The sequence below is a fragment of the Diabrotica undecimpunctata genome, chromosome 3 (assembly GCF_040954645.1).
Source record: "Diabrotica undecimpunctata isolate CICGRU chromosome 3, icDiaUnde3, whole genome shotgun sequence".
NCBI classification, from domain to species: Eukaryota; Metazoa; Arthropoda; class Insecta; order Coleoptera; family Chrysomelidae; genus Diabrotica; species Diabrotica undecimpunctata.
Window position 1 is genome coordinate 69859806 of NC_092805.1, and position 21905 is coordinate 69881710.

A 21905-nucleotide genomic window follows, 5' to 3' on the forward strand; every position below is an offset into this window, starting at 1 on the left:
TTGAAAATTCTCCCTATTAGCTATGTAATGTATGTCTATTGATAATAATATTTATTTTTTTGTCGTACTTGTATATCACCTTCATTCTTTTTGAAATTTTAAAACTTATAATACAATATTCTTCTTCTTTATATGACCTCCATTCATCGGAAGTTGACCATTGGTGTAAGTCCCCTAATGTTTAGATAAGTTTATCTATGATTAAATTATGGTAGACTTATATATCACACGTACACAGTAAACGAAATCATTCGATTAAAGATAATCCAGGTATGTGCACCCAACAGTGCCCACACCGATGAAGAAGTTGAATGGATATACGATGACGTTAACCCTGCGATATAAGAGGTAACCGCCAATAATTATACTGTACTGGTGGGAGACCTAAACGCCAAAATATGCCACAAGCAGGATGATTTGGAATATGTATCTGGACCTCATGGATATTGTAATAGAAACGAAAGGGGTCAAAACTCTTATAGAATATCTTCTCTAACACAGGCTTATGTCATGAAAACTCATTTTAAAAAAGGACCTCAAGAAATTGAACTTGGCAACCACCAAATGGCTTAAAAAAAACAAAATTGACTTTATATTTTTACTAATAAAAAACACTCTTTTAAGATGTAATTATATTAAATCAATTTTTAACCGGAAGTGACTCTTAGAGCGAAGACAGTATTGAATGTAAATAAGGAAAGAAGAAATATAGTGACAATGACTAAAAATGTCACAATCACTGCAATTACTAATAGGAGGGCATACCAAAAAGAAATAGAGAGTAACCTACAGAAAGACGTGAAAGATCAAAACAATATTGAATAGCTTAAAAAAATGTTGGTGGACGCACTAAAGAAAACACAGAATAAGTCCCAGCTAACAAAATAAGCAAAAATCAAAATATGACAGAAGACCCAAGCAAACAAAAAGGAAAATGAAAAATAAGCATGCAACGAACATTGAGAGCTAAGGAATTTAAACAAAACCATTTCAAAAGCCGTTAAGAAAGACATAATAAGGAACATCCAATACAAATCTGAATTTTTAATAGATTCTTTTATATTTGTTTACTTTTGTTACATTTAAAATGTTCTGTTACAAAAATTATAGACTGTAGATTGGCTCTTTTAGACGCTTTGTAAGGAATTTATTAGAAAGGGACAAAAATTGGTAGGGTGGTGGGTGTTAAAACTTCTTAGCTGTACTTTCCACGTTTCTTATTTTATTTTGCTAAATTGTATTTTACAGATGATACGCCAAAAAATAAAACAAATAATTATTTTAATACCAAAATTATATTCGAACTACTATTACTAATTACTACAAAAATTGCTAAATATTTTGTTCATTTAATTCTAAATAAAGACTAACTCTTATGTGGAACAAACAAAACAACATATTTGCAAAATTTTCTGAGTTTTTTCTGGATGTGACTTTGTAATAGATAATATGGTAAAATAAATCTTACTTAAATATCTTGTTGAAGATGGAATTTCAGTGTTCCTTCTTATTATTCTGTCATGACAAACTCGTTTGTCTGGTTGTGTGCTGTTAAGGCATCATTATTATTAGGTTCATTTTGCAATTCACACTGTTTTGCCACATTTTCACATCTTCTAAATAAAAATATAATAAATATAAAAATAATAAAAGCATTTTTGTCTAATATTCCAAAAAATATTTATTAAAATACAGGTCTAACAAAATTACTTGACAATGTCAAACCATTCATACCACGTCATGCAGTATGGTGAGTAAGGTACTATCGATCCGTAGAGATATGTAATTCCATACACACATATAAGTATAAAATAATCCAAGAGAAGGAATAGCAGACTCTTTAGCAAAGTAATGCTCGAGAGGAGTCTTTTAAAGTCCATAATAATTCTGCGACATCACGAAATTGTTAGAAATGTTAGAAATAAAATTTATAAGTGGCTGGAACAGAGTTATAAAAATATGCAGAACACTCCAAGGGCAAGCAGATACACAGAAAATCATTAGCCACATTATCGAGAATTTTTCATCTAGTTTAATGAATCGTAGCAGACGGAAGCTTATGGCAGCGAGAGAGACAGTAACTGAACACTTTCAACACCTCTACAAGTAGGATGAATTAACCATGTTGCAGGAAAGTGGAGAAAGAAACCGCTATACATGTCATTTGTGAATGTGAAATATTAGTGAAGTGAGACGGGTAACACTTGCACAATAATTATTTAACTAGGAGAAATAGTTAAATTTACCAAAAGAAAGTTGAGGGCTTTAACAAGAGCAAGACTTATTCAGGAAGTGTAACAAAATGATAAGGTATACATATATTTCACGACCAAGTGCTAGAGATAAAGGTCGGCTGCTTTTGAAAAAGATACCTGTAAGAATAGCGGAATGTTGAGATTACTTAATTCTGACTGTGAAGACTTCTTATTAATTAAAGTATAATATCGTCCATGTCCTGACAATACCTCCTATCTGACAATTTCTTCGTAAATACGTTTATTATTCCATGTGATTTGTATTTTCTAACTACGCATGCCTGTGAAAAGCTCCTAACCAGTAAAAATTTATTTCTTACGTTATTGCATTAAACCAATACCTACTATCTGCAGTGCTCGAAAAACTAAACGTAATCCCTCCTATCCAATAAAAATGGCGCATATTGTTTCCACGTGATACGAGAGACTACCGTGTATTCAACCATTTCGAGGTATTGGTCTATTCTAATTATTTTTATTTATTAACACTTAAATTAACATGATCTGTTTACTTATCTTGCTGTAATTTAAACAAAGTAATCAGTTTTTTGCTAATGATAATCATGATTATAACCATAGTTTCAGTTAGGAGGTATTTCTGATACTGTGTCATTTCATCTCTCAGTCAGGTAGGAGTTATTTCCGATTCTGTTTAATTCTAAAAGATTATTTTAAATCATTATTCGAAGTAATTTAGTGTTAAAGACGGTTATTTTTTATTACAGATGTCTGAAAGAACCAAAACAATTTTGCATCTCTCCAAAATTGAGAAAACCCAAGTGGGTTTTATACAATCTTCAACACATAGTAAAATGCAATATTATTGAGTCCAGTATTGGCACTACCTCTCAGTCAATTAAGTCAAACGTTTCTACTCATACGTTGAACAAAATAAACATTATTGGCAATTTTCAAATCAGTTCTGCCGATAGTTCAGTATTATCAGATGCACACTTCAACAATCAGACCCAATATTTCGAAACCATGGACACTGTTCCCATAACATCGGACCTAGTTTTAAATGAACCTATAATGGATATAGAAAATATGGTCATTATTATCCTGAATGAGAATATTTTAGATGAACCTTCATCACTGGAAAATCCAGCGTTTGAACGGAGAGAACTAGAATTTGATGATCCAACCTTCACAAATATTGAGGATATAAATCACCATGTAAACGATTTATTGTTGCCTGCGGATAAGCAAAATATTAAAAATACCAATACTGACGACGTGAAAGATCCAATACAAGAACAACATTTTAAAGATATTACTAATGAAATTGACGTTGATAATGGAAACTTGGAAACAGGGAGGAAGAAAAAAATAGTTGCAGAACCTAAAACATGGTTAAAAGTGGTCAACCAAAAGCTTAGAATGGAAGGCTAGGCAAATTGACTTCACTTGTAACTCAAAGCTTTGCAAACGATCGAAAGTTCGAATGTGCGCAAATTTTTCTGAAGAAACTCGAAAAAAATTATTCCAGTACTTTTGGAACCAGACGAGCTGGGATCAAAGAAAAGTTTTTGTTGCTTCTTATGTCAGCAGAAGTTCAAGTGGATCGAAGGACTACAGAAGGCCAATCGAGACGTGACGGCACATTACAATATAGCTTACCTTTGAAAGGTGAAAAGGTACCGGTCTGCAGACAAATGTTTTTAAACACGTTAGCGTTGGGTTCATTCACGATACAGTCTTGGGTACAAAAAAGTGAATACAGCATGCATTCTTATAAAGCTAACGAAAACTCAAAGAGGCCAACAACTAGAAACAACAGTGGAGAAATGGTCTATTTAAATCAATTTCTCGATGACCTTCCCAAGTTACCGTCGCACTATAATAGATCTAACACGACTAAACTATTCCTGGAGCCATTTATAAGAAACAAAAGTGAACTTTACAAAATATATACAAAAAAGTGCGTTGAAGAAAATAAAATTGCTATGTCACGGCAAGTCCTGCAAAAAACAATGGACTAACAGGCCGTCAAACTGTCTCCAAGTATTAACGCCAGCTCTACATTTTTTTAAAACGAAATTATGTTATTACAACTTCACTATGTATGATCTCAATAGTCATGAGGTTACATGCTATTGGTTCAATGAAAGTGAGTCTGATTTAAGTGCTTCAACTTTTACATCACTTGTCATAGACTACCTGTCAGACAATTGTATTGGAAAAAAATTGCCTATTGTGCTGTTTTCGGACGGGTGTTTGTACCAAAACAGGAATGTTGTAATGGCACTTTTAACATTTGCCGTGGACAATAATTTGGAAATAATTCAGAAGTTTTTGTAACAGGGTGACACACAGATGAAGTGTGACTCCGTTCACAGTTGAATCGAGAGAAGGCTAAAAAACAAGGACACATATTTGCCAAGTGATTATAGGAAAATTACCAAAGAAGCTCGTCAGAAACCATTTCCATATAAAGTGAAAGAATTTGACCACACATTTTTTAAGAATTATGCAGATAACAGATTTTTGAGGTATACTTCAATTCGACCTGGTCGAGAAAGCAATGACCCCACTGTAACAGATTTAAGGGCTATAGCTTACAATTTCGAAAACTCCGGTAAGATTGAGTATAAGTTACATTTTGATGATGACTGGAAAGACTTGCCAATTAGACCAAAGAAAGTAAATTATGGCGATGGATACGAAAATTTACACATACGTGAGAGATCGATTAAATTGACAAAATGGAATCACTTACAAAGTTTAAAGACTGAATTGCCTAGAGACTGTCATTCATTTTACGACAACCTACCACAGACTACTACAGACTGATTCTGAAGAAGTATTGTTATTATGTTAAGAAGTCTATTTTAGTTTTTAACGAGTTTTGTTTTTTTGATTTCTTGTTTAAATTTGTTGTGTTTTTTATTAATAAGTACGAGTAATAAAGATTTCTAGTTTCACTCCGAATTATTATATTTTATCTTAGTGATTTAGTAGTAAAAAAATGATTGATAATTCGGTATTAATACCTACTGTTGAACTCCTCCTAACTGCACTGTAGCTTCAAAATTTCCAAGAGAATATCGCCTATCTCACACTTAAAATTTATCATGCACATTAATTGATAGCTTATATGGTAATATGATCTCTAATGGCTTATCTATACCTAATATCAAAATGTTAAACAATCTTTAGTCCTCAGCGCCTTTGTAGACAGTTTTTATGTCCCCTGTAAAATATGACATTTCACAGATAGGAAGTATTGTCAGGACATAGACGATATGTAAGAAGAAGAAGAGAAGAAGAAATTTTATTGATTAATTACATACACTTATTGGCTTCACTATAAATTTGTGACACTAGAACCATTAGATATTTTTAGATTTTATATACTGGCAAAAATTATATTTAAGATGTAAAAACATACATATTTTGTTATTTCTTATTCTTAAAAGATTCCTCTATCTCGTGTAAAGACCTATCTTTTGTTTCTGGAAGAAATACAATAACAAATAAAGTACTGAAAAGAGCAACTAAACCAAAAATTAAAAACGTTCCACTGGGACCATAACTCTCAAACATACTAGGTACACACTTAACAACCGAGAAGAACATAGAAAAAGCTATAAAAGACGAAATGCCGCTACCTTTACTTCTGTGTCTCAGAGGAAATACTTCCCCTAGCATAGAACTCGGAAGGGGTACTAATCCGATGCTGGCAAAAATAATGAAACAAATAAGACAACTTAGAGGAATGTAACTTGAACAGAACGGAGGATAAATCTTTGCAATATAGATGTAGAAACTCAGTATTAATAGCGGCAGGAATGTACCGACACCGCTTATTATAGCCAGTGGCCGTCTTTTAATTTTTTTAAGTAAAACACATGCTACAACAGACATAAAAAGCCTTAAAAGATCAATAATTAGAGTTGATAAATATTCATCTACACCTTTGCCTGTGGTTTCTTGCATGATATGAATAGAATAAAATGTTATCGCATTGACACCTGACCACTGTTTGGTAATAATGTAGATAGCTATTATTCCTAAAGGTTTCAGAAACTCCGGTACTAGGACACCATTTATCTTGTCTTTAAAAGTCTTGCTTGATTCTTTGGATTGGTGATTACGGCATTGCAAGAGTATATTCAATTCATTTTTCGCCTTATCGGAAGCTCCTCTGTACCAGTAAAATGCTTGCTCTGCTTCTTCTGTTCGCGCTTTACCCGCTAGCCATGTTGCAGACTCTGGAGGAAAATAAATTATTATTTGGCTGATTAAAGGAAGCAGCGAGCACACCAGCGCTGTATTTTGCCAGGATAGGAAAGTACCAAGAAGGTGGGATGTAAATAAACCTAAAATATATTAATAATAACATAAGTATGAAGTAGTTCCTTTAAAATGTTTCAAAATTAAAATAATTAGTATAAAATAAGTAAACATATTAGGTTTATGTGGAATTAAGCCACAATTGATCGGAAAAATGTTTCCCAGAATATTTAAAATAACCTTTTTTAAAAACGATTTCCGAAATGGAAATCGAAACGTCATTACCAGTTAGTTAAAAATTTAATTTTTATTACAATTAATTGCGGCTTAATCCCATATAAACATAATATTTATATTAAACATGCCAAAAAAACCAGTTTCAGAACCTAAAATTGAATTTATTTAAAAAATAAGTAAATTTAAACTATATTTTAAAAATATTATATACCACGTGATACGACATATTTCTTTACATTGTTGCTCCAATACATGTTACGGCAAAAATAACTTAAAATTGAACAACAAGCATTAATCACAGTTGTGTTAGTAAAATTAGTTAACTATGTCATTTAAAACCATAACTGCTTAAGAAGTTACGTCCCTGGATTATCCAATGTGTGACGACATATAGAAAGACTATATATACCAGTGTTTAATTAGATTAAGAGCTTTTTGTTTTGTAGTTGTTACCATACCTGTACGTTCTCAATAAATAAATTTTGTTACGAAAATTAATTTTTTAAAAATCCGTTTTCGGCTTTGACTTTCGTAACTAAGATATTTTTAAGCGATGTCTATTATGTACCAAATAATCAAATAAATAAATAAGTAACATACATAATTTTAACTCAAATAAATAAATATACAACCGAAATATCTTGCAGTACTGTAAATTTAGTCGACTCATACTCATTACTTTGAGACAGTTGCAACTGAGCTGTCTAGTGAGGTTATTGTTCTGCATTTTTTATCCTAGGCTTTAAGCAAATAAGATAAAATTTTTCGTTTGATATTATTAATATTTATTCACCATCCTAGCTAAAACAATATTAAGGAATTAAAATATACTTATAAGAGAAATTTAGAACTAACGAATGTCCTAAAAGTTTTGCCAAAAATATTAACCTATCCAATTTTTTTAATGAAGAAATTTATTTACACATTTGTCAAGCGGCATAATTTTACAACGTTAATAAACGGTATAGGTACAATTGTACCTACCTGTTACATATTTTCTTAAAAATTTCTTTAATCTAAAGAGAAACATTTGTTAGTTTTAAGATAATATTATTAATTAGTAGCATAATTGAATAAAAATTGTTGTACATTGCAATAAATAAATAATAATATTTGGTAATTTGATTTTGTGCCAATTTACAAACAAAAATTTATGAAAATCCGCTGTTACGTGACACGGCTTATATGTCATAAATTATTGAAATTACTGCAACAATAAACTTGGAAATAGAGGTCGTAAACAAATTCTAGTATTATATTGTATTTCAATTGGAAACATAGATTTCATCTATATTTAGTTGTTTGATATTTGTCAATAGGTGCATACCTAAAATTTATCATGAGTAATACTGCTTCTACATCTAGTTTACCGAAATGGCGGCAAAAAAAGTTATCCTTTCTTGTTAATATTATTTTACACAAGATGACGAAAAATAATGAAAAATGTTATTAACATAATTTTACGTTTCTTTTACAGACTAACGTCAGCTTAACTACTAAATTTGGTTTAAGAACCTGATTCAGATCAAGACGTTTATATTGCATATGATGATGAAAACTATATCCCACAAGCAAATGCTGAGAACATGGACAGAATAATTTATTATAAAACAGGTAGACAAGTACGACTCAGAGGAGCACATGGAGAATTCGGTCTTTAGGCAACATTTTGATATTCAAGGACGGAACTGAATGGAGTAGTGATCCACTATGTAGTGCTCAAACAAAAAATCTCGTAATATCCTCGATAAAAAAATGGGCCTGCAGCTAACAGCAGTTTATTTACGCCTAAACAAATATTCAAGTCAATTATGAGCCCAGAGATTTGTGACATAATTTTGCGTAAAACAAACAGAAAAGGCTAAAGAGTCTGTGAGGCTTTTAACAAAGAATTGGCTCAAAGATTTCCAAATGCTTAAAGACGGAATCCGCAAAAAAAATTGAGCCATTTAGTGAATGTGAGCTTGACGCATTTTTTGGTATCCTAATTATTGCTGGTGTATATAGAAACAACAAAGAAAACTTGTATAAGATATGGAGTATGGATTGTCTGCCACTAATACGTGCACCAATATCTCGTGATCGTTTTAAGACCTTTTCTAAAATTTATCAGATTTGTCAAAGAAAATAACCGCGAAGAATGTAAAAAAATCGATAAGGCTCCACCCATCTCTGTACAATGCTAAATAAAAGTTTGCAGCAAGGCCACAAACCATCCCAGTGCATAATCATCGACAAACAATTGTTTCCGTTTTGAGGCCGTACAAGTAAACAATATGTACGATACAAACCCGCTAAATATGGAATCAAGGTATTTTGGGCTGTAATGCATCAATCGCTTATCTCGTACAAGGTTACCTTTATATTGAAAAAAACAGCAGATAGTTCCTGATAAGTCAACGCTGGCGAACGAACAGTTTTGGATCTGGTCATGTCTTATAAAGGTTCTAGGCGAAATATTACCACATATAACTTTTTTACCAGTTTTGAACTCTTGCATCTCTTTTAAAGTCTTGCATTCATGGCATATGAGGTTAGTGGTTACAGTTAAAAAAAAAATAAGAGATTTCTACCCACCAATATGCAAGCAAACAAAGAAATTTTCTACGAATTTTGCATACAATCATGATATAATCGTTTTCATCGTTCTTGGCGTGTGCATGTAAAAACACTTGCAATAAGTTGTTTCACTGTCTTTCCTTGTCTAAGCTCGATTCGTTTACCTCCTCCAGTGGCGGAGCAAAATGTAGCATGTCAAACGAAATAATAGTTATAAAAGAAAATTATAAATTATTTTTCATTAAATTTCTAATAACGGAATATACGTATAAATTGCGAAGAAGTATTTTTCTAGCTTGCAGTACAATAGAACAGGATATAACGAAAAGTACATTTTAAAAGGATTTTGAAATATACCCAAAAAAGTGTTAATTATTTAACCCACTTTAATTAAAAAATGATACAGATTTTTTAAGTTTTAAGCACTGTAGCGAATTCTGAACTGTTACAACGTACTGACCTTGATTAATTAGCTAATCAGTCAGCGTCTTCACTGGAACTGTCTTAATCATTGGAATCTTCCGCCAAATCGATGATAATCCTACTTTCATTTTCATCATATGTGACCATCTTTGCCCAGTCATCCTGAATTAATTTTTCAGTATGGTTAACACAACTCGCCCACACTGCAGGTGTTGCCTCAGCTAATGCATCGCCCCAAACTTTTTCACTGTTTCATCTCCACGTCCATGTTCTCCAATATGACGATCATAGTATTGTTTAGAAATGCCCCAGACCAACTCAATCGGATTAAATTGACAGTGATATGGAGGCAATCTCAAAACCTGACGCCCATGTTCTTGGAGTAGCTCGTCTATAACTTACCTGGTATTTTGTGGTTTATTATGGCGACAAAGACTCAATAGCTCTGTCTTGCCCGAATCGTTGTCAAAATTATTTTTTTCGCTCGTAACCATTCTTGTAAGTCCGATTTTTTCCAACTGGCATTCGGTAACTTTTCTATTAAAGAGCTATGGTATGAGGCATTATCAATAATAATTAGAGATGGTTCCTCCAACATTGGTATCAGCTTTTCGCAGACAGACTTTTTAAAAGATTCTTTATCCATAGAATCATGATAGTCTGCACTCTTCGATTTCGTAGAAAACAGTAATCCAGCATCTTTAACAAATTCTTGCCCACTTCCGGCATGTAAAACAACAAAGCGTTTACCTGTATTTTCGTGTCCTTTTCTGATGCTTTTCACACAGTCATCTTGCCAAGTACGTTTATATGCCCCTTTTAGGAATATACATGTTTCATCTAAAAAAACGAACTGAAGTGGGCTTGGACTTAAAAAATTTCTCATATAATGCCTCAAAAAATACAGTCGTTTGGAGACAATGCATGGTTTCTCACGTAGCACTCGTCTACTATTTTCTAATTTGTATGAAAACCCACAATTTTTCATAAGACGCCACAAACTTGTATCAAAACCGTCATAGAGATGCTTGTTTCTTAATTGTGTATTAAGAACTTTAATTGCTCCTTTTGCTTTCATGCCATACAGTACATTTCTAATCTCTCCTTTTATAGTATCGCTGACATCATTAGTCTTTTTTTGTACATTACGTGACTCTCCTGGTGTAGTAAGAGCTGCCCCTGTCTTGTATTCACTCTTTATTCTTGTCACTGTGCGAAGACTGATTTTCAAAGCGTCCGCTACTCGTTCATGTACCGATGATAACGAAAGCAAAGGTCCGTTGTTTTCTTTTTCTTTTTTTAAAATACTCCAATAAATGAACTACACATTGTCGCAATTCTCCTGTTATCGTTTTTCCCGGCATTTTTTTTATTAAATAGAACAATTAGTTATTCACAACAAAAAATAATAAGTAAAACTGTTCGGAACAAATTCCAACAATGACTGACTAAAATCGACTAAAACAACATAAAATATCAATGGTAATTGCTACAATTATAAACCTATTAGCCAGCTCATTTAAGAACAATGCCACAAGTCATTATTGCAATGGGTATCGGAAGAGAGAGAGTTAATTTATAATAAACTGGAATTTTTAAGGTATCGAGAGTATTATTTTATGTAATGGAATTCCACACAGTAAGAGCTCAAACTATTAATTAATTAAAAACTGTTTACTTATAAAAACTATTTCATCAGCTACTTCAAACCTGCACAGATCAGGGTAACATTTAAAAAAAAAACACGTCACTGCCAGCTATCTGTATTCGTAAAGAGGCCGAACTTATCACCGACACCGTATCGGCCAAACGCATCGGTGTTATTGCTACAATACTGGGAGACGTGAGTGGTCTCTTCATTCCCTTCTCATCGCACTTTACCATGACGAACGTGACTCGCACAATTGAATTACGCATCTGTGTATCAGAGAGAGAAGAATATTAAAAATTCCGTAGTAGCTTATTTCAGGCACACGCCAAGAACGATGAAAACGAGTATACTACTGTATACTTTTATGCGCCAAAGTAAAATATAGCAGTGGTGATACTCTCCTCCATGAATATGACAGGACAAGTAACAGACAGTGAAGTCATGATACAATGAAAAAAAGATAATATGATAAGTAGCGTTTCAAATTTCGTTCAGGTTTGCGCATGACGTCAGGTGGTGAGTAGATCTTTTGAATTTCTAATGTATTGCTATGCTATATGGTTTGAGGATTTAAGCTTTTAATATCAAATGTGAAACTTTCTAGAGATATTGTTTTGCTTAGTATGAGAGAGATCAATTAAAAACATATTTTTTTTATTATTAGACAAGATACATCTAATTATATATTATACTATATAATACTCGTACTTATATTGAAATAAGAATAATAATTAATAAATTGTAATGTGTTACATGATAAAAAATGTTAAAGCTGCGGTAGTAATAAAGCCTATCAGTTATATTTTATCAGATCAAGATCTCTTATACATTAATTTTATATTTAATGGTCACATAGTCTAAGGACTATTCAAATCTAAAGATAAATATAATATCTATTTATCTATACATTTTACTGAATAATAAAAAACACTAATATATATAAACTATTCATTAAACATTTGGGGGAAAGGTAATTTAATAATAATAATAATGTTTATTTAGAAGCTTACATAGATTACAAGAAACAAAAAGTATATTAAATACTAAATAAACATAAAAACTCACTGAAGTAGAGCTACTATAAAAGTAGCACCCCTTAGCAAAAAGTAGCATATATAAATAATAGTAAGTTAAATATGCGTACTTTCATTAAAAACAATAAGTTTAATTTTAATATAACATGTGACACAACTGCGAGTACACAAATGTCAGTACGTGATATTAATTGAGTAAATTCAAGTAATGTAGTTTTCAATCAAAGTCTATTTAGATATTTATTATTTATTACTATTGTCCATAAATCAGTTCTTCATAGAATTGTGTTGTTTTGATTTTAATCCATTGTTTAGTTTTATATTTATATCTATGTTTTTTATAATTTTTAATTTGTTTTAAATTTTCTGGTAGACAATTGTAAAATTTGGGTCCTAAACCAACACATCTCTGAAGTATGGATTTATTACATTTAGATAATTATTACTTGGCATTATTCATTGAATATCTAGTTTGTTGGGCATAATTGTTAAAGTTTCTTATTATCTTTTTTTCTTGTATATGTATAAGGGCTTTGTAACAGACTAATTTACCTACAGTTTAAAATTGACTTATCTTAAATTAATTAAAATCTTAAATATTATATTGAATTTTTATCTTATATTATCTTAAATTTTTACCATAAATAATTCTAATTAGCCACTTCTGAATAATGTTTATAGAATTCAAGTAATTATTCCGTATTCCACCCCATTCTAAAAGGGCATAGGTAAATTGAGATTGTATAACTGCATAATAAAGAATTCTTAAATGAGTTATTCCTAACAATTGTTTTAAAAATTTAAATCTTGATAGTGGCCCTTTTAATTTAACTACTATATTATTTGCTTGAGAATTCTAACGTAAATGTTTATCAATTATTATACCTAGATATTTAATTTCGTATGTATATGGAATTTCTTTTTTTGCAATGCCTTTTAATGAGCCAAGATTTAGGAGGTTATTTACATACGATGTAAATGGTATATATTTTGTTTCATCTGCATTTAAGGTGAGCTTATTAAATTGAAACCATTTCTGAATTGTAGCAAAGTCTGTTTCGGCTTTTTGTTTTAAATTATCCCATGTATTTGCATCAAAGAAAATAACTGTGTCATCTGCAAACCTTTTTATCTTACCTGTAATATTCAGTCTGAATAAGTCATTGCTGTAGATATTGAAGAGAATTGGTCCTAAGACTGTTCCCTGCGGGACTCCATAGGATATAATTCTTCCCCTACTAATTTCTCCATCTATATAAACATGTTTTTGGCTATTTAGAAGATAACTTTCTAGGATATTATATGCAAGCTCTCTGATACCATATTTTTTAAGTTTAGTTAGCAATTTTTTATGTGAAACAGTGTCAAATGCCTTTGATAAATCTACAAATATACAAAGAGCTGGTCTTGCATAATCAAGAGCTTTACAGATGTTAGCTGTTAGAGCACAGATTGCATCTTCAGTGGATTTTCCTTCTTGAAATCCATACTGATATTCAGATAGTATCTGTGAAATTAGATACACCATAATTTTTGTTAAATGTTCCTGAATTGTATATTAATCTATAAACCTCTATTTGAAACAATTTCAAATCATTTAAGTTTTCGTTAAAATTACAAAATCAAAATCTCTCTTACATTCAGATAAAAAAAAATTACGAAGGCATCAAAATTTTTTTGACAGCTTTTTATATTCATATGCATAATATTTAGAGGTTGTATTCAATTATTAATTAAGGCATTAAAGATTGTAATTAATTCTATTATATATGATTTTTTATCAACTCCTTCATATTTTTGAATAAATGCATCCATATTTAGTGAGTTGTTTTTAATAGTTAAATAAAAATGTAAAAATCTGTTAAGATAATAAATATAAAGAATAGAAATATTTTTCAAACAAATATTAAAATACAGTTTTTTTGTGCAAAAAAATTCATAGAAAAAAAATTCAAGACAAATAATAAAGGTCCATACGTTAACCACAATAAATTAATTCACTATTTTTTACTCTACTCTACTCACATCCTGACGTCACATAGCCCGACCCACCTGCGCAATGTCATATCTTCTTTTCATTGTATCATGCAGTGAAGTAGCATAGCCAGAAATAATTATGTATTACAATAAAATCAAAGGGGAGGTTGATACCATAGATAAAATGCCAGGTGAGTATACGGTCAAGCGTCAAACATTGCGTTGGCCCTTGGCCTTTTTTATATGATTGACGTTTGACGTCACTACATCCTGACGTTAGCATCCTACATTATATGTCGAGAGTACAATCCACTACAAAAAACAAAGAACCAATATAGGAAATTTTTAAAGGATCTCGATAAAGATGTTTGTTTGCCTTCAAGTCAATCTAGACGTAAAAACCGGATGATGATGAGGAGTCATTTTCTTCGTAGTGCTGTAGAAATGGTCTTTGGTCGTAACATAGTATTTGCGGTAGTTGCCGTAAGTTGCTATGTTTGTCGAAACGAACAAAAAAAAAAATAGAGCAAAACGAGAAAAAGTTGTGTAGTATGTTTTCTACCAGTGTGTGTCGAACATGCTTTGTCTTAAACGACATGTATGTGTTGCGAAAATCCACACTAACATTTATTTTTGTATTTTGATTTAAATAAATTATCATTTAGATATAAAATATATTTCCTTTTTTTTATAGCATTTACTTAAAAAAATGTACAAGGTACAAATATACCTATGCCGTTGAAACAATTTAAGCCTCCATTTGGAAAGCATGAGACGATTGCGCCGATTTCACCTGAGGTACGTTCAGCCCAGGGCACGATTGTGACGAACAAACTCAGATGGTCTCCAATCCATGGATGAAATTGCGTTGCCTCCCGTGGGGATAATATAATATCTTAATGTCTTTATTGCGCGACTGTATGGCCACACTGTAATGTATTATTAGACGAAATAGGTTAGGTGATATAATTAAAAATTTTAAATAAAATGTAAGAATTTATTCCACGAGTATTCACTTACACGCACGGACTTATATTTACTTAGAATAAAACATTTTTTACTATTGTTTAAGATATGTACAACTAATTAATCGGATTAAAGCTGTAAGTATGTACTTAAAGGACAAAAAGAGAACCGAATTCAAACCGTCATTATGTTTTATGACTTAAAGGACACTTTATCTGGACCAAGATTCTAGCAGTTACCATCAGCGAAATCGACCCTTGCCCCTTTTGAAAATTGACTAAAGATTTTTTTATTACATTTGGCTCACATAATCTACTGGACAAATGTAAAGACGTCACAAAAGTTTAAGTCTCTACCTCTTTAAAGAAAAATGTTATCACAATTTGAAAACTTAAGAGGTACAATTGTACCTATGCCGCTTGACGAAGGCTAAGTACTTATTATAAAATTGTAACCCATTACTAAATTAAACTATAATATCAAATAATGTGAACTGGGCTATTCTGCTCTTCCAGACGCAAATTTCCTTGAATGTATCTCATGAGGTTCTGGACGAAATTCAGATCAATTTCTCTGTTTTTCGTAAATTTGCCATCCTAATTATTCTTCATTTTGGACTTTCTAGCCTCCATAATATACTTTCCTAGACAGTAAAGTCAAAAAGTCCTGTATTGTATGAGCCTGTGGCAAGTTTGGAGGATTATCGTTTAACAAAAGGTATGCGGTGTTGTCACTGTTGTCGAAGCCAGTTTTGGGTATATCTTGGTATGGCGGAGTAATGGCATGATGCTAGGTGTGGCCAGAGACAAGAAGTCATGATACAACTGTTAGAAATTATGCACCATGAGGATTTTATCTGCAAATTTCGCTTACGCGAACGTAATTTTAAAGAGGAAGTACAAAAGTTTTTTCTGTCAAGCGATGCCTATACCTATACCTCGTGAAAAAAGCTATGAGAGAAAAAAGAAAAATCACGTACGTTTCTGTTCTTTTTTGTCACAAAAAATTATTTTTGGCAATAAAAGTTTACAATTCGATAGGAACTATAATTTTGAACAACTTTTTTGTAGATGTATATGTAGTAAAAGTGCATTAAATCCACCCAACTACATCACCCATTTCTTAAAAATGCACCCCTTTAAATGGTAGAACTCCGCGTTTTTTTTTAATTTGGGGGTTCATTGGCCATATGAAATAATAAAACCATTTTAACGTTGTAGTTTCTTTTAGCCCTATTTTTTGAATATAATCAATAGCCTATAAATCGGCAGAGCCAGTTTTGCTAAAATTGTTTTGTTCATCGATATTATCCGCTAAAAAATAGTTTTATTAAAAAGTCCTCTTTTGTACTATGAATTTTAAAATAATAACCAAATGTTATTAAATTGCTCCTGTAAATTTTTTGAGTATAGAAATAAAATTATAATTCCGTAGTAAATCTAAATACTTAGATGCAGTAAAATTTTTGGAGCAACTATACGTTCTGTGGAAATTGTGTCTATGCAATGAGAGTAAAATAATTATTTCCCCAATAACAATAAAATATTTTTTTATAGTTCCTGGTCAAATTTTTAAGCGACATTTAAAAATAACCAGAACCAAAGTTTTTACGTGTTTTACGTTTTTATGTGTTTACTTATCATACTTCTACAATTTACCCTTGGTCAGTTCTGAGCTATGTATAATTAACTCTGAAAGCTCCCTGAGCGAATAAAGTGACCGTGTGTATAAAAAATTGATAAATTGTAAAATTTTGGGATTAATTAAAACAGCAAATATGGCCAATGGAATAAATATTATCAGTACCGCACAGACATACACACACCTACACACACACACACACACACACACACACACAAACACACACAAACACACACACACACAAGCGCTCTCACTAACATGCACACGCACACGCTTACATACATGCACACGCACACGCTTACATACATGCACACGCACACACTTACGAACACGCACAGACACATGCAAAGGCACGCATACACAAACACATAAACATACACACACACGCACAAGTACACTAACATGCACACGCATACGCTTACGCACACCCACACCCATCACACGCAGGCACTCAAGCACCCACGCACCTGGGCATGCACGCACAAAGGCACACACGCACACTCGCACTAACACAAACACACACACACGCACATACGCACACGCGCATAGGCACACGCACACCCACAAACACAGGCACATCCACACACACGAACACGCATACATACGCAAACGCATACACACATACACGCACAATCCAACAAACATGCATGCACAGACAGAGGTACAGGCACAAGCACAAAAACACGTCCACACAAACGCACAGGCACATGCATACCAACAAGCAAATTCACACGAACACGCGCGCGCATATTCCCATGCACAAGCACACACACAAATACTCGCTCTTTCACACGTACAGGTACACGCACACACACATGCACAAGCACAAGCTCAGGCATACGCACACGAACCTGCCCATTAGCACGTACATGCACACCTACACGATCACACACAAGAATTCGTGCACGAACACACAAACGCACACGCACAAACTGACAAACGAACACACGTACACATGCTTACACGCATGTACATACACACAACACACACACATAAGCAAAAGCACAAATGCACACACGCACACAAACCCGCCCACACGACCCTACGCTCACACGCATACAGGCACGCAAGCTCAAACACAAAGGAAAACGTACACACGCACTAATGCACACACGCATACGAACACACACCCACAGACATATCACACACACACCCTCACACACACGCACACATACTCCCGCATACCCACTGGCACACCAACACGCACAGTAAAGCACAAACACAGGCTCACGCACACGGCAAACATAAGCACACGAACAGGCTCACACACATACTCACACACACGAACACGCACACTCCCACGCACTGGTTCACGCAAAAGCACAAGCACACGCATATGCTCACACGCACACAAACACAAACAGCACACGCACAAGCACACTAAGATGCACACTCGCTCACACGAATAAGCGCCCACACGAACACGCACACGCCCGCACACCCACACACCACACCCACACATAAATACATGCACGAACACGCATGCGCATAATCACACACACTTACACACGCACATCCACACGCGCTCTCACATACAAGCATATGCACACGTACACACACCCACACGCACACGCCCACGCCCACGCACACGCCTATGCCCAAGCTTATGCCCACGCCCACGCACTTGTACACGCTTACGCGCGCACACACACACATACAATTGCAGAACTAACTGGTAACTGTATACTCATTACTCCAATTCATTAACCCGGTATCTGGTTTTGTTGTTTTCAGGCAACATCATCTTTAAGCACCTAAGTCAGTTTCTACTATATATAGTTGTTATGTTGCAATGGTAACTATAAGCAACAAATTGTGTTAGTTATATAAAACTAGTGTATAGAAAAACCGATATCTAACATTCAATAGAGATATTTGAAAAAAATAATTTGAGTACATAGGATACCAGTAGAGGTCTACGTGTAAGTGGGTGCATCATAATTTTTATTTCCAAATTCTGTGCTATTTTTTGCTGTAAACGGTAAGTAATCATATTATTTTGTTGAATAAAAATCATGCAGCTCTCAGGCAACATTGTCAGTTGAGTAATTGAGTATTTTCTTCAGTATAAGATTTCACTATGGAAAATTTAAATGAAATATCAACTACCTCCTTTTACGGAAGAAGAGTATGAAGATAAAAATGTCGTGTATTGTTCCTGTCGACCCTAATTTTTCCGATTTGTCTGACACGGGGGAGTATGAAAAATCGTCAAGAAAAAGTAGTGGAGTCAGTATATTATAACTGATCTGAAAGTGACATAAAAACCATTTTATTCTAAAATCAAACTATAGAAAATAATGCAGTAGAGGTAGCCTTGCCTCCTTAGTATTTTACGAGGTTTTTCCACTAAATCTAATAAAGAATATTGTATATGACGAATTTATACAGTACGCAAAATATTGAGGTAAGTGTCAACACCAACACTTCCGAAATAACAGACTTTTTTCCATTTTGATTTTTATGGGAGTAAAACAGCTGCCAACAATAAAATTCCTCTTGTGAACTAGCTAGGTCTTTGTCTAACACTGGAAATATCAAAGTAAAGCGAGGCCGTGCATCAAGTAAGGAAAATACAGATAACCTACTTCGCCATCCTCTTGCTGTAAGACCTGATGATGCTACCAGAACAGATGCGTTAGGTCAATGGCCACTTTTTTGGCCAAGATGTAGATTTTGTAAAATTGGCTACACAATTGTGCAGGTGAAAATTGTAACATGCGGCTTTGTTTTACACCGAACACAAATTGTTTTTTATTATTCCACTGTTAGAATTAGGCCTATATTTATAATTTTTTAGTCTTAAGCGCTTTTTATGTCAAAGTTTTTTAATTAAATTAATGAAATGTCTTTTAGTTAAATAGTTCTTTACTTAACTAAATTTTGAGATATTCATTAGTGAAGTTAGTATCAAATAGTGTTTATTGACTAGCAATGTTGCTTCTAGGCAACGAATTCAAAATCCGCTTTCCCCTGCTCTTTCCGGTTTTTTTTTGTACCACAGGGTGTTATTAAGTGTTATGATACAAGACTATGTACCCAATAAAATAATTTTACAACATCTATTTTTGGTGTTACTGGGTTAAGAATGCACTTAAACAATTAACGATATAAGCAAAACAAAAAAAACTAGCTTTTAAACGTCAAAATTCACAATCGATACAAGGATTCAGATTTCTTAATCAAAACACCACTGTTTCAGAATTACATAGACCAAATGGCGTCCATGAATAAAATTGGGCTTATACAGGATGCATTAATAGATGCATTATAGAAGTTTCAAATGCTTAATAATATGATGGATGTCGACTCATATAAATACGAGTACGTATATTTGTGGATGATATAATTAAGGATAACTTTAACGTCACACAGAACTGTTTAGGTTGAATAACTCCCTTAATCCAAACTGACGGACCTTTTAGAGATAAAAAAGGAGTGTATATGAAAGTGCGATTATTCCGTTATTGTAAATAAAATAAGGACTCGATTTGTCAGGATTTCACGAATAAGTCGTGTATTGATTCATAACTGTAAATTTGTTTACCCAATGCAACACAAAATGATATCCCGGCTAGTAAAACTCCTCTGTAGGAGGGCTCGCACGTTTCTCCAATATAGACCGCAGTAGCTGTTGTCAATATCCCTGTAAATAACCCCGTTATAAATCTCCCCAAAAGGACCATACTGATTCCATTCGCTAAATAGATTAGCAACCATCCCAAGAATATTGGTAAGCAGGATATAGTATGTGTTGCTTTACGTCCCAATTTTTCTAAACAGAATCCACCTATAACGGATCCTACTGCCATGGGAAGTGTCGCTATGGATGCTAAAAAAAATGAAATCAATATTACAGATCATCTACAATTTTAGTTACATAATTTAATGTAATGTTAAAAACTTGTTTTTATAATGCTCGAATGTTTGTATTTAATAATTAAAAACGAAAAATTAGGACAAGCAACTTGTTTCAGCTCCGAAACTATGAATTTACTATCCCTTTCTGTCCCTATTTTGCTTCGCCTGTTTCTTTCGCGCATATTTTCCCACCCCTACTACCTTTTGGCAAATGAGTTGTTATAATTTCTTTATTTTATTTTCTTTTTGTTTGTTAATTTAATAGTTCGCCTATGGATAATTGTTTTCCAAGTATGGCACAATGGGTAGCTAACTTTATTAAATATTCTTAGAGCATTTAGTAAAAAATTACCTATCCAAGATGCTTGTTCTGTATCAATTGATATAGTATTGTTTTCAGCAACTTGTAGTTGAGGTATTAATATGGCAGAATATCCAAAAGTCATTCCAGAAGATACTGTTAGTAGTAGTGGGCCTACTGCCACGAAGACCTAAAATTTCACAACAAAATGAGAGACAGTTGAAGAAAATTAAGCGATTTATGTTTAGAGTTTTAGTATCTTTGAAAAATATTAAATATTACCAAAGTTTGACCATATGCTAATCTTTAAAAAGCAAATTGTTTTAATTCTTTTTTCCTACTTTCAATTAAATTTACAACTTAAAAATGTGAGTGATAACTAGTTTTAGCATAGTTCTCCTAGTGAAAGTTTTAAATTTTGTACCTTTGGTTTTATTTATATCTATATTTCTCTTGCAGTTTCATAAAGTTCTAGCCTATACAATTTAATATCATTTCTCCCTTAAGACAGACCATCAAGGCAGGCATAAAAATATACCTATAATAGAGAAAATAAAGTAGAAACTAATACGGTAAGCACCTAAAAGTATGTTAATAAATTAAATTTATTTAGTTATATTTGACTAGTGATTTTGCCCGAACGCCAACACTTTCCAATTCCCATAATTGTGTAGAAAAATATGAGACAAAGACTTTCTACTTTCTACTAATACCTTAATGACTTGTTTCGTGGTAACCGAAATTAATCCTTGGAAAAATGCAGG

General features: G+C 32.9%; 1 protein-coding gene across 4 annotated transcripts in view; it reads right to left on the reverse strand.

The window, feature by feature from the left end:
* Window positions 1–1191: 1191 nt before the first annotated feature.
* The window catches only part of LOC140436892 (facilitated trehalose transporter Tret1-like), a 142989-nt gene continuing 122275 nt past the window's right edge, over window positions 1192–21905 (reverse strand). For 2 of the 4 annotated variants that reach the window (XM_072526052.1, XM_072526054.1), the window contains exons 3-6: window positions 21193–21331; window positions 20527–20811; window positions 13533–13646; window positions 1193–6577 (exon numbers count right to left, since the gene is read on the reverse strand). In XM_072526052.1, coding sequence (XP_072382153.1) covers window positions 5655–6577; window positions 13533–13646; window positions 20527–20811; window positions 21193–21331 — 1461 coding nt within the window. In that variant the 3' untranslated portion in view covers window positions 1193–5654. Of the gene's footprint in view, window positions 6578–13532; window positions 13647–20526; window positions 20812–21192; window positions 21332–21905 lie in introns of all 4 variants that reach the window. The other 2 variants (XM_072526055.1, XM_072526053.1) reach the window with 2 other exon arrangements.